This window comes from Sminthopsis crassicaudata, chromosome 2 (genome assembly GCF_048593235.1).
Source record: "Sminthopsis crassicaudata isolate SCR6 chromosome 2, ASM4859323v1, whole genome shotgun sequence".
In the NCBI taxonomy this organism is placed as follows: domain Eukaryota; kingdom Metazoa; phylum Chordata; class Mammalia; order Dasyuromorphia; family Dasyuridae; genus Sminthopsis; species Sminthopsis crassicaudata.
In genome coordinates, this window is record NC_133618.1 from 227,724,727 (window position 1) to 227,736,387 (window position 11,661).

The following is an 11,661-nucleotide window of genomic DNA, read 5'->3' on the forward strand; positions in this document are numbered from 1 at the left end:
ATGCTTGAGAAACACTAGGAAGGCCAATTTGCCTGAACTGTGGAAGGAAGGGGAGGCCAAACATATGGTCATCTTCAAGCCTATTTAAAGACCTCAAGTGAGAGGAAACCATCCACCTTCCACAACAAGCCAAACGTCTTTTGTATAGCTCTGATTTTTAAGAAGTTTTTCCTCTCATCAAGCTTAAATTTATTTCCAAAGTTGGCTGTAAGATTAGAGGTAGCATGAAACCAGAAAAGGAGGCCTGGATTGGAAGGACCTGGGTTCAAATTTCAGTTTTATCCTTTCATACCTGAATGATTTTGAGCAAATCATGACACCTCTAAGCCTCTTTTGTAAAATGAGGAGGTTGAACTAGATGACCTCTAAAACTGCTGCCAATTCTAGGTCTGGAGGACAGCCAGTGATCCAATGATCTCTTTCTGTGAATATATCTGAGACAAGGAACCCTCTAAGGCTTACATGATTTAGGTGGAGGCAGAAGTCTAGCTAGGTGGTCTTGGGTTCCTGTCAGTCCTAAACAAGGGTCTGCAATGAAGTCTTGGACAGCCAGGATACGGAAATGGTCCTGCTCTTAGGAGATCTTACCATCTTGTTCTTGTTGTTGTTCAGTCATTTTTTGGTGATCTCATTCAGTTTTCTTGGCAAAAATACTAGATACATAGAAAATGCATTTTCTTTTCCAGCTCATTTTTACAGGTGAGAAAACTGAGGCACACAGGGTCACACAGTAAGTGTCTGAGGCCAGATCTGAACTCAGACTCAACACTCTGTTTACTGTTATCCATTAGCTGCCATAATTTTCTTCATCATAATTTTTAAAAAAAAGATGCTCCATTTTGCAAGGCCTCTAATCTTCACCCTAGCTATTGCTCTACAAAGGGTGGAAGGTCTATAAGAAAAACAGAAGTTTCTTGAATTGGTTTGACTTTCTGATATTTTAAGCCTCTTCTGTCTACTGTGTCATCCTAATTCTTTTAGCATTGTGCCCCTCTTTCTCCTTCCTGTCTTGTTTTACCTCTTCTTTCTCTCCCCCTCCCCATGCTTATTCTTCCTTGCCTGCTCTCCTCCTCACTCACTTACTCCTTCCCCTTCCCTCTCCCTAGCTATTTCCCTCTTATGAGACAGGGATTCTGGAGAAGGGGATGTCACAGTCTAGGTGGGGCTTTGTGTAGCAAGAAGAAAGCAGATTATGGTTGGCTTAGGATCTCCCCTAAATCTCCTTAGAAACTAAAGGAATGAGGAGAGTTGCGATCCTAGTTTAACAAACTGTTAAGTTGCCACTCTAAACCAGTTCTCCTGCTTCTCTAAACTTTCTACCTCAGCTGTATTTTCCTATTTCCTCCCAAATAGTAGCCAAGAACATAGAATTCAGGAGGGATGGAAGGAACAAAATTCAATAGAGGAAGCTTTTGGGAAAACACATTTTGGCACATTTGTTTCCATATTTATCCCATTTCCTTGTGCTAGGGCAGTGACCATGATTGTTTTTATTCCTTTGAATATTTGGTGCAGCATGGTGCAAGGAACACTGGTGCTATATCATCCAAAAAATCTGGGGTCAAATTCCAGTTCTGCCACTTACTACAAGTATGGCACATCTATTAGCATTGTGCTTTAATTTGGGACTGGAAACTGGATTAGATGATTTCTGTAGGGTCCCTTCCAGCTGTGTGTGTGTGTGTGTGTGTGTGTGTGTGTGTGTGTGTGTATGATACTTTGAATGATATTATATTCATTAATCCACCATAGATCATTAGTGATTTTGGAGATAGTAGTTTTAGTAGAGATAGGATGCCAAATTGCAAGTGGTTGAGTATTAAGAGAAAAAGAATGGAGGCAAGAACAATACAGCTTTTTTTCTAGGAATCTGGCTGTCAAAGGGAGAAGAAATAGAGGTTAACAGTTTATGAGGATTAAACATAAAAACACATGCAAAAAAAATGCTTTGCAAAGCATAAAGTACCCCATGTGCATTAGAGCTCTGAGTATCCCAAAAGATCTCATGGTCACAACATTCTCAGGATTAGAGCTGAGACCTTAAATCACAAAGTCCCCCAGGGCTGCTCTTTTCAGCAGAGATTCTGGTACTACTCTTGACGTGATGAGAACAGTAGTACTTACCATCTTCACATAGATTCAGTTTGGACAAGCTCCTGCCCTCGAAAGTCTCTTCAAAGATTGAGCCGTTCTCCCGATCCCCAAAACTGTGCAAATACATGCCTTTATTCTCCATTGGGTCCTGCTGCAGACAGAGAAACATGGTAGAAAAAAATAAGAGATGTGTGTAGGGGGTAGGGGAAGAAAAGGAGGGAGAGACACAGATAGACACAGAGGAAGAGAAACACCCAGAGAAAAACACACACACACACACATACACACACACACACACACACACACACACAGAGAGAGAGAGAGAGAGAGAGAGAGAGAGAGAGAGAGAGAGAGAGAGAGATGAAAAATACAAACTACAAAATAAAAATGTACTCCACCCTTACTTCTGTCCCCTAAGACTCTCTCCCAAATCAAAATAAAAGACTCCTCAGGAATAACAATTACTGATATCATAGAGCTCTTTTAGGTTTATATACACTATTTCAATTGATCCTCACAGCAATCCTATAAAGAAAATATTCCAAATATAATAATCACATTTTACAGATAAGGAAACTGACATTGAGGTTTAAAAGCTGGGGCATCTAGGGTTTCGTTAAGAGAGGCATGGCTTCCAAGAATAAAGAGATGATAATAGCTTTCCCCAGACATCTATCTAGAGTCTCACATTCAGTTCTAGGAACCAAGGTTTAGAAAGGATAATGACAAACTGAGGAAGGTCTTGAGGAAGGCAATGAGATTGGTGAAGGGTCTTGAGTTCATGGCATATGAGGACCAGTTCATTTTTAGATCCCTCTTTTCCTCTTCTTCTCATAGAAAAGCCCCTTTACATAATGTCTTCCTGACTCCTTTACTCCAGTTTCTTTATAAAGACTTGTTCCTTTTCCTTGTGGCCTTGATTCCATCCCTATTTGGCTTCTCCAGAAGATTTTCCGCTCAATTATCACCTCTATACCAGAGCTTCTTAAACTTTTTCCACTCATGACCCCTTTTCACCAGGGAAATTTTTATGTAATCCCAGGTATATAGGTACATAAAATAGATATAAAAATCAAATATTTACTGATAATAAATCATAATTTTGCCACTCCCACATTCACTTACATGATCCTCCAAATATTCTAGTGTTTTATCTACCCAACCACTCTATATTGAACTAGCTTGGCTTTATTACTTTCCTATCGATTCTGTATGTTCTTATATGTGTCCTTGTTGTTTCCCTGTTAGGATGTAAGCTTCTTCTGAATAACAATGTTTCATTCCTTCTTTTTATATTCCCAGAACCCACCACAGTGCCTGACACATGCTAGATACTTTATAAATGTTTGTTGATCAATTGATTGAGGAAACAGAGCATGCTTAGTTTGGAAAACAGAAGGCAGTATGGGTTAGGGATAAGGGCAGGGGGAAGGGGAAGGAAGGGATAGGCTGAATGGAGAGGGAAGACATAATAGCTGTCTTCAAATACTTGGGAGGTTGTCATATGGAAGAGGGGCTAACGTTACTCTGTTGAACCCTGTGGAAATTTCTTCTAGGTAAGAATAGGATTAGTTGGCAGCTAAGATCCCTTCTGGTGCTAAGATTTCATGATTCTGTGACCTTGAAACTGGGTCTCTCCTGACTCCAAGTTGAGTAATTACTACTATTAATAACAATAGTGTGAGGTGATGTTAGTGATAGTTGCAGCAGCAGCAGCAGCAGCAATAGCAGCCCTAGTAGTAATCATAGCAGTAGCAGTGATAGGAGTAGTAGTAGCAACCGTAGCAGAAGCAGCAGTAATAGTAGCAGGAGCAGTAGTAACAGTAGTAGAAGCAGGAGCAGTAGTAACAGTAGTAGAAGCAGTAGTAGTAGTAGTAGTAGTAGTGATAGTAGTAGTAGTAGTAGTAGTAGTAGTAGTAGTAGTAGTAGTAGTAATCAAAATTTATATAGTTCTAACTAAGTTTCCAGGCATTGTGCTAAGCACTTTACAATTATCTCATTTAATCCTCACAACAATTTTGGGAGGCTAGTACAATTATTATCTCCATTTTACAAAAGAGGAAACAGAAGCAAATGAAGGTTAAGTGACTTGCCCAGGGTCATACACTAATAAATGTTTTAGGCAAAATTTGAACTCAAGTCTTCTGAACTCCAGGTGCAGCATTCTATTCACTGTGCCAATAGCTGCCTCAGCATTCTTTCACATCACCAGCCCCCAATTTATGAATGACAGAATCATAAAACTTTGAAGTTAAAATGGACCTCAACAGTGTGATGCCTTCCTGAAAAGGATCTCCAACATCACAAGTCGTCACTCAAGCTTGCTTGGAATCTTCAAACCAAGAAAAGCCTCCAGAAAAGCTTCCTCATTCCTAGTCTATTCCATTGATTTCTCAGGTCTTAAAAGAACCAAGCTTCTGGGCAATAGGGGCTTTGATATCCTTGGAGTAACTCCTTTTTAACTTTACAATCCCAGGAGTGAAGCTAGAGTTTACATAGCTTAAAGCACGTACTATCCTATGTTTGGGCAGAAGGGATAAAACCTCCTCTACCCCATGAAATGAACTGGAGGCTGGTTCTGGGTTCCAATGGAACACAAGAGGAGGGAGAGAGCAACTAGAATTTGAGCTAAGGATTGTTAGGCTGTGTTTCCTTTCTGTCCTTTCCTGTGCATGTCTTGGGAGGGAGTAAAATTGATCAGGAAAGAGTGAAATGATATAGAAATTATAGACTCAAAGCTTTTAGAGCTTCATAGAACCTTAAAATATTTCTAGTTCAGCCTCCTAGAAGGCAAAACATTAATATAATACCCAATTAGTAAATGTGGCAACCAATAAAGAAGAATGCCACAATTCCATTCAGGTGAAGCAGATAAAAGGGCATCAGAAACCTGTGGCTCCTCCAAAACCTACACCTCTAGCTCCAATCTGAGGTACTTCTGGCACTAGGATTCAAAGGACCAAGTCGTGCCATCTTGCCTCCTCATTCCTGTACAGCTTTTCTTTCTTAAGTTGATTAGCTACTAGAAACTGGAAAATGAATGGATGCCCATCAATTGGAGAATGGTTGGGTAAATTGTGGTATATGAAGGTTATGGAATATTATTGTTCTGCAAGAAATGACCAGCAGGATGAATACAGAGAGGCCTGGAGAGACTTACATGAACTGATGCTGAGTGAAATGAGCAGAACTAGGAGATCACTATACACTTCAACAATGATACTGTATGAGGATGTATTCTGATGGAAGTGGATATCTTCAGCATAGAGAAGAGCTAATCCAATTCCAATTGATCAATGATGGACAGAATCAGCTACACCCAGAAAAGGAACACTGGGGAATGAGTTAGCATTTTTTGTTTTTCTCCCCAGTTATTTTTACCTTCTGAATCCAATTCTTCCTTTGCAACAACAACAAAATTCGGTTCTGCACATATATATTGTACCTAGGATATACTATAACATATTTAACATGTATGGGACTGCCTGCCATCTAGGGGAGGGGGTGGAGGGAAGGAGGGGAAAATTCAGAACAGAAGGAAGTACAAGGGATAATGTTGTAAAAAAAAAATTACCTATGCATATGTACTGTCAAAAAATGTTATAATTATAAAATTAATTTTAAAAAAAAGTTGATTAGCTACTACAGTTTAGGGACTTATAAATTTTGCCTATTTCTTCCAATGCCAAGCTGAAAGATAACTTCCAGATCATCAATCCATGTCTAAAATTTACAGATGAGGAAACATTTTAGATTCTTTAACTGTGAAATGGTGATAATCTAAAGCATGGGTTCCTTCGTTGCAGTTCCTCAGTGTGTTATTTCCTTTTCTTTCAAGTAAAGTCGTTTTTGTGTTTTTTTTCTTTTTTGTAAAGTTATTTTTGACAAAGTTTCTTTAATTGTGGGTGGTAACCTCATATGGAGTTGTGTAACTGAATGTAGAAATATGAAATTATGATTTATTATCAGTGTTTGATTTGTATGATTATTTTATATCTCTATATACCCAGGATCATGTAAGAATTTCTAAGTCAAAAGGGGGTCTTGAATGTAAAAAAGTTTTAGAAGCCCTGATTTATAGCATTCTCTTGTCCATTTTGGACCTGGAGGATGAAGAGAAATATAAAACCATCCTTTCCCTTTAAATTTATTCTTTTCCCTCTAAGACTAACAATAAATTCCTATAACCTAGACAATATCTCCCTGATACCTACCTGCAGTACCTCCCTCTCAGTCATGTTTTAAGGAGAAATACTTGAAAATGCTAGAAAAAGGTAAACTGTTGTCTTTAGAGAGATGGGTTTTTAGGTCTGAAAGAAATTGGGGGTAGGAGAAAATAGACTCCTTCATGGAAGCAGCATTGTAATTGTGTTTTAAAGAGTGGGTAGGATTCAGCTGGCAAAGGGAAAGAGCAAAGGCAAGGCTTAGAGCTGGAGTCCCATGTAATTACACATTGTAATCTAGGCCATCTCAGACCCTGGGCATCTAGTTTGAGCAGAACTTAAAAGAGATAAGCCAAGTCATTGTACAAACTTTCCGGTATGCCTGGGATGTTCTCACATCTCCCCTCCATCCAGCTGTCCTCCATGACTGGGATGTTCTCATACTTCATCTCTTCTCAAAGCTTATCTCTGGAGCTATCTTCACAAGCCCTGTCCTCCCTCAGTTATAAGTGGCTTTATCCCCATACAAAATTATTCTTTATTTCCTTGTCTTTTTACTTCTTGTTTCTTATTAATAGAAGATAAACTCTTTGTATTCCTAGTGCCCAAAAGGCAGTGTTGCATAATAGTTATATAGGTGGTCTTTGAACCTGAAAACCTACTTCTGTCCTACAAGATTACAAGTTTCAGAGAATGTACTAATCTACATTGATAGCAATACTTTTTTTCAACAAGGTGTTCCCTATGCCAACAAAATCACTGGCATACATCCAAATGTTATCTTTATCTTCCAAGGCTTTTTAATACATATTTGCTGGATTGAATTGAATGGAAGGCTAAGTGATTTCCCTAAGGTCCATAACAAAGCATTCCATGCTTTAGAGGCAAAACAGGACTAGATGATGGATCCCCTTAGATTCTCTCCAAGCCACCCTTTAGACGTAGCGACCTTCTCCCCACTGGTCCCTCCATCATGATCAATTTCTGTCAGTGATTCTGTATCCTGACCACTTCTTTCAGCCCTGCCTTTCTCCATGATTCCTTCCTCCTGTCCCACAAGATCTGAGTCATCTCACCCCCACTTCCAGGTTGTCAGAATCTGAGTTCCTGCAGATCAGCATTTTTTCTCCAAATCCTCCACCCCTTCTCCAGGGAGGAGGGCTTGGTGGGGTCTGCACAGTCGCATAGTGGCGGAGCTGGAAGGGGCCTCCTCTCTCCTTTCATCAACACTCCAACACCCCTCCTCTCTGGCCACTCTTTGCATTGAAGGTGCAAAGCACAAGACATTTTTCTTTTTAGACCCAGCCCTGGCAGCTCTCTTTGCCAAGAACAATAGTCCCTGACAGCCAGAGGGAAGGTCGAGGTGAGATCAGATGTGTGGGCATCTCCAAAAATAAAGAAAGCTGCCTTCATGAATTCTGCTGTGTTTACATGCTGAAAACATACAGATCCTCCCATTCCTCATCTGCCCTACCCCTGTTTCTCCTTTTCTCGCCTTCCCGTCAGAGCTTAGACTGAAGCTGAAATGTGTGCCTTGTTATCATATAACTCTAAAGCCACTTTTTGCCTTTCCCTCCTCCACAGTCTTTTCCTCATAACTCCCTTCCTCCCCACCTCCCAGCTGCGGTGCAGGAAAGCATCCCAGCTTGCAGGAGTGTGTGTGTGTGTGTGTGTGTGTGTGTGTGTGTGTGTGTGTGTGTGTGTGTGTGTTGGAAGAGAGAGAACCTTTGCAAAGCAGAGGCCAGATGTTAGTGAGATGAGTTTGGCAATGCTGGGCTAATTCTGTTGGAAGTTTGTAACTTGGAAGGAAAGCATCAGAATGTTCTGTCTAACCTTCCAGTTTCATGGTACTTTCTCTGCAGACAGGTCATTGGCAACTGTCCAGTCCTGGGAACACAAGTTCACCATTTTGGATACCCTTCTAAAGAGCCAGAGACAGCGAAAAGAGTGGGAATAGTATATAGCACCTTGGACAAGACTCTTACGCTCTCTGGATCTCAGTTTCCTCAACTGTTAAAGGAAGAAGTTGGATTGTATGGTCTTTAAGCTCCTTCGCTGCGCTGAATCTATACTTATAATTAGGATTGTTCAGGACTAGCCTCATCGGACCTCTTTGGAAGTCAGGGGAAATTCTGGGAGAAAAAAGTAGCCATTGTGTACTTTAAAAGGAGAGGAGCACATACTGGAGATTTTAATGAAGAACCGACAACAGATTATAGAGGGAAAACATGTCAATTCAAACCCAGCAGTTTTTAAAGCAAAGGGGCAAGGGACCCCTTTTTTGTAAAGGGACCTTTTATAAATATCATGACCACCCTGCCCAGCACTTGAAAAATTCTGAGACATTTAAAAAGATAAATCGGATATCAGAACTCAACTTCCAAACAAATCCTTATAACTATTCAAAAACAATCTATGCGGATATTTTTTTCTCTTTCTCATAAGACTTTCATCTACCTATGGATGAAACTACCTTTCACCTACTAAGTCAATTGGGCTCTATTTGACAAAAGCCAGGGACAAAAGTTTGTTGCCCAAACATAAAGAGAGTTTGGATTAAGTTCAAATCCTGTCTCTAATATTTAACTGCCTGGGTGACTTTGGAAAAATATATTCCCTTTCTGGGCCTCAGTTTTCATATCTATAAAAGTGGATTCTAGTTCTAAATAAATATAATTCTATGATTAGGACCCAGATTCTCAGTCCCCTTCTCTTAGCACTAGTGAGAATGGTTCCTGCATCCCTTTGGGATTGGGGAGGGGCACAGGCCTTGCTCCTCAGTGGAGCTTCTCTCTGGTCTAGGATTTTGCTCAGGTGCACTTGTTACTTTTCCTTGATCCTTGGATCTTCTCATATCAGACTAGTCAGACCCAAAGAAAATAAGCAAAAATGATGATTTCCTCTGGAGGGAACATCACTAAACAGATGGAATTACTTTGCCCCATACCTTTAATATTACTTAGCAGAGCTTAGAATCATAACTCAAAATTTTTGATTGTTAAATGGTGTGCCCCAAGTTCCATCCAATAGTAGGAAGGAGATTTTGTAGATTTTGTAGTCAGAGAACCTGATTTCAAATTCTCCCTCCAGTGTCTGTGTTATCTTGACAAATCCTTTAGCCCCCCCTTGAGCCTCAGTTTCATCATCTGTAAAATGTTGGGGGATTGGACCAGGTGGCCTCTGAGGTCCCTCCTAGTTCCTGATTCAGGAACTATAATCCTCTACTCCTGTCACCTGTACTCATACACATATATGTAGTATGGGCATTCAGAGCAATGTGTTATAACCTAGATCATCCCTAGGCCATTCTCAGAAGACCCAACTGACCTCTCATACCTATTGATCTGTCACCTAGGCTGCCAACTATAAGCATCACCCTCCCAAACCCAGGTGCTTCATTATGCTAATCAGGGCTCAAGGGTTAAATACTAGCTATTCAATAACCTGGTCAGTGCAAAGGGGCCAAAGGAGAAGGTGGATGCTCTGCACACAAAGCCAACATCCAAAGAGATACCCAACCATCTTTGGTTGCAAGGTTCTGCCAGACTTTCTAAATCACTCTTTTCCCTTCAAAACACAGCATCCTAGAAGCTTTGAGTAGATGTCAGACTTACCTGTGGGTGTCTGTCTTCTGCAGACCAGAATGATCCCTTTAGTTTCCAGAGTGAGCCATGGCAGGAACAGAACTAGCTACTGTCACAGCAATGAGCAGAGTGGAGGTCGGAGATGGCTTGCTTACATAGGCAACTCTTCCAAAGCTAGTCAGATCCAGTGGGGGTCATAGAAAGATCCCAAGCAGAAGCAGAGGTCCAATGGACTCTCTTTGCAGACCTGCTGGTCTTGCCTTCTTTGCAGAGACTTGCAAAATAAGGTTCCCTTCTTGAAGACAGCCAAGTCAATAGGTGAGCCCCAGCATTCTCTAAAAACTGTGGGAGCTATGGGGGGGCGACCTTAGGCAAGGCCTGTGGCTGGAAAATCTGTCAGCTCTTCCTGGAGTCCTCAGCCACCTTTAACCAGGGAGCAGAGCTCAGAAGATGCTTTGTGGAGACACCCAGCAACTCTACTGGGTCCTGAGATGGGAACTGTAGCTGGAAGTCTTTACAAAGTTCTTGGAGGAGTAGCTATTACTTCAGAGGCCAGGGTATGAACCCCCTCTTGTGTCCAAGGAGAAGTACTGCAGCCTTATGCTAGGATGCACTTGGGGGAATATAAAGCAATGAGCCTGGATGGTTTGAAGACTGGAACTTAGATGTAGTTAAGAGCTGTAATAAACATTGCACTTAAAGCAGGAACAAAGTCAGCTGGGGGGTAGCTAGCCGCTGGGGAGATGCTTAATAGGCTCATAGATATAGAGAAGGAATTTTTCTGGAAGGGTCTTTGAAGTTCTTCATTTTATAGATGAAGAATCTGAGGCCTGGGGAAGGGAAAAGATTTGGCCAGGTAAGAAGTGGGATTGTAACCCGAGGCTCTGGCTCCAGAACCAAGGCCCCTTCCTCTACACACGTATGGCTGACCTTGGGACCAAAGGCATTGTGTGTATGTGTGTGTGTGTGTGTAAGAGAGACAGAGACAGAGAAAGAGACAAGGAGAGACAGACACAGAGAGAGGGAGGGAGGGAGAAAAGAAGAAGAGAGAGAGGGAAAGAGGGAGAGGGAAGGAGGAAGAGAGACACAGAGAGAAAATAGAAACAGACAAAGAAAGAGACAGAAAGGAGAGAGAAAGAGAGAGGGAGAGAGAGGGAGAGAGACAGAAAATGAGAACCTTGCCTCACTGCTACAGTGAAGAGACAGAGATGCTGGTACACCATGAGCCCCCAAACAATGGTCAACAGAGCAAAGGAGAGCCAAAATAGGGGGTTAACCTGAATATCTAATCAATTAATAAGCATTTATTAATCACCTATGATATTCTAGACATTGTGCTATAATAAAAGGAAAGAAGAAAGGAAGAGAGGAAAGAAGGGAGGAAAAAAGGAAGAAAGGGAGAGATGGAGAGCGGGAAAAAGACAGAAAAGGAAGGAAGATAGGAAGAAAGAGAAGGGAAAGAAGAAAAAGGAAAGAGAAGGAAGGGAGAAAGAAAAAGAGAAAGAAGAGGAAAAAAGAAATAAAGCAACTTATGCTCAATGAGCTTACATTTTAGGAGGAAAACAGCACTATACAAATAAATACTATCTGACTTTTTGCATTTATATGAGCATACAAGTATGTACACATACAAGATAATTTCAGAGAAGGAGAGACACTATTGGGTAGAAATTAGGAAAGATCTCATTAATGAAGTAGATGACCTTTGAGCTGCACTTTAAAAGAAGCTAGGGCTGCTAAGAAACAGAGGTGAGAAGGAAGAGCCTTTTAGACATGCAAGACATGGAGATGAGAAATGGAATGTCATATATGAAGAACAG

General features: G+C 41.0%; 1 protein-coding gene across 3 annotated transcripts in view; it reads right to left on the reverse strand.

Annotated features, from left to right (window-relative positions):
* SCARA5 (scavenger receptor class A member 5) overlaps nt 1–10,358 on the reverse strand; it is a 121,414-nt gene extending 111,056 nt beyond the window's left edge. For 2 of the 3 annotated variants that reach the window (XM_074288406.1, XM_074288408.1), the window contains exons 1-2: nt 9,872–10,358; nt 2,125–2,245 (exon numbers count right to left, since the gene is read on the reverse strand). In XM_074288406.1, the coding sequence (XP_074144507.1) occupies nt 2,125–2,236 (112 nt within the window). In that variant the 5' untranslated portion in view covers nt 2,237–2,245; nt 9,872–10,358. The remainder of the gene's footprint in view (nt 1–2,124; nt 2,246–9,871) is intronic. The other variant, XM_074288407.1, reaches the window with a different exon arrangement.
* Nucleotides 10,359–11,661: the final 1,303 nt, after the last annotated feature.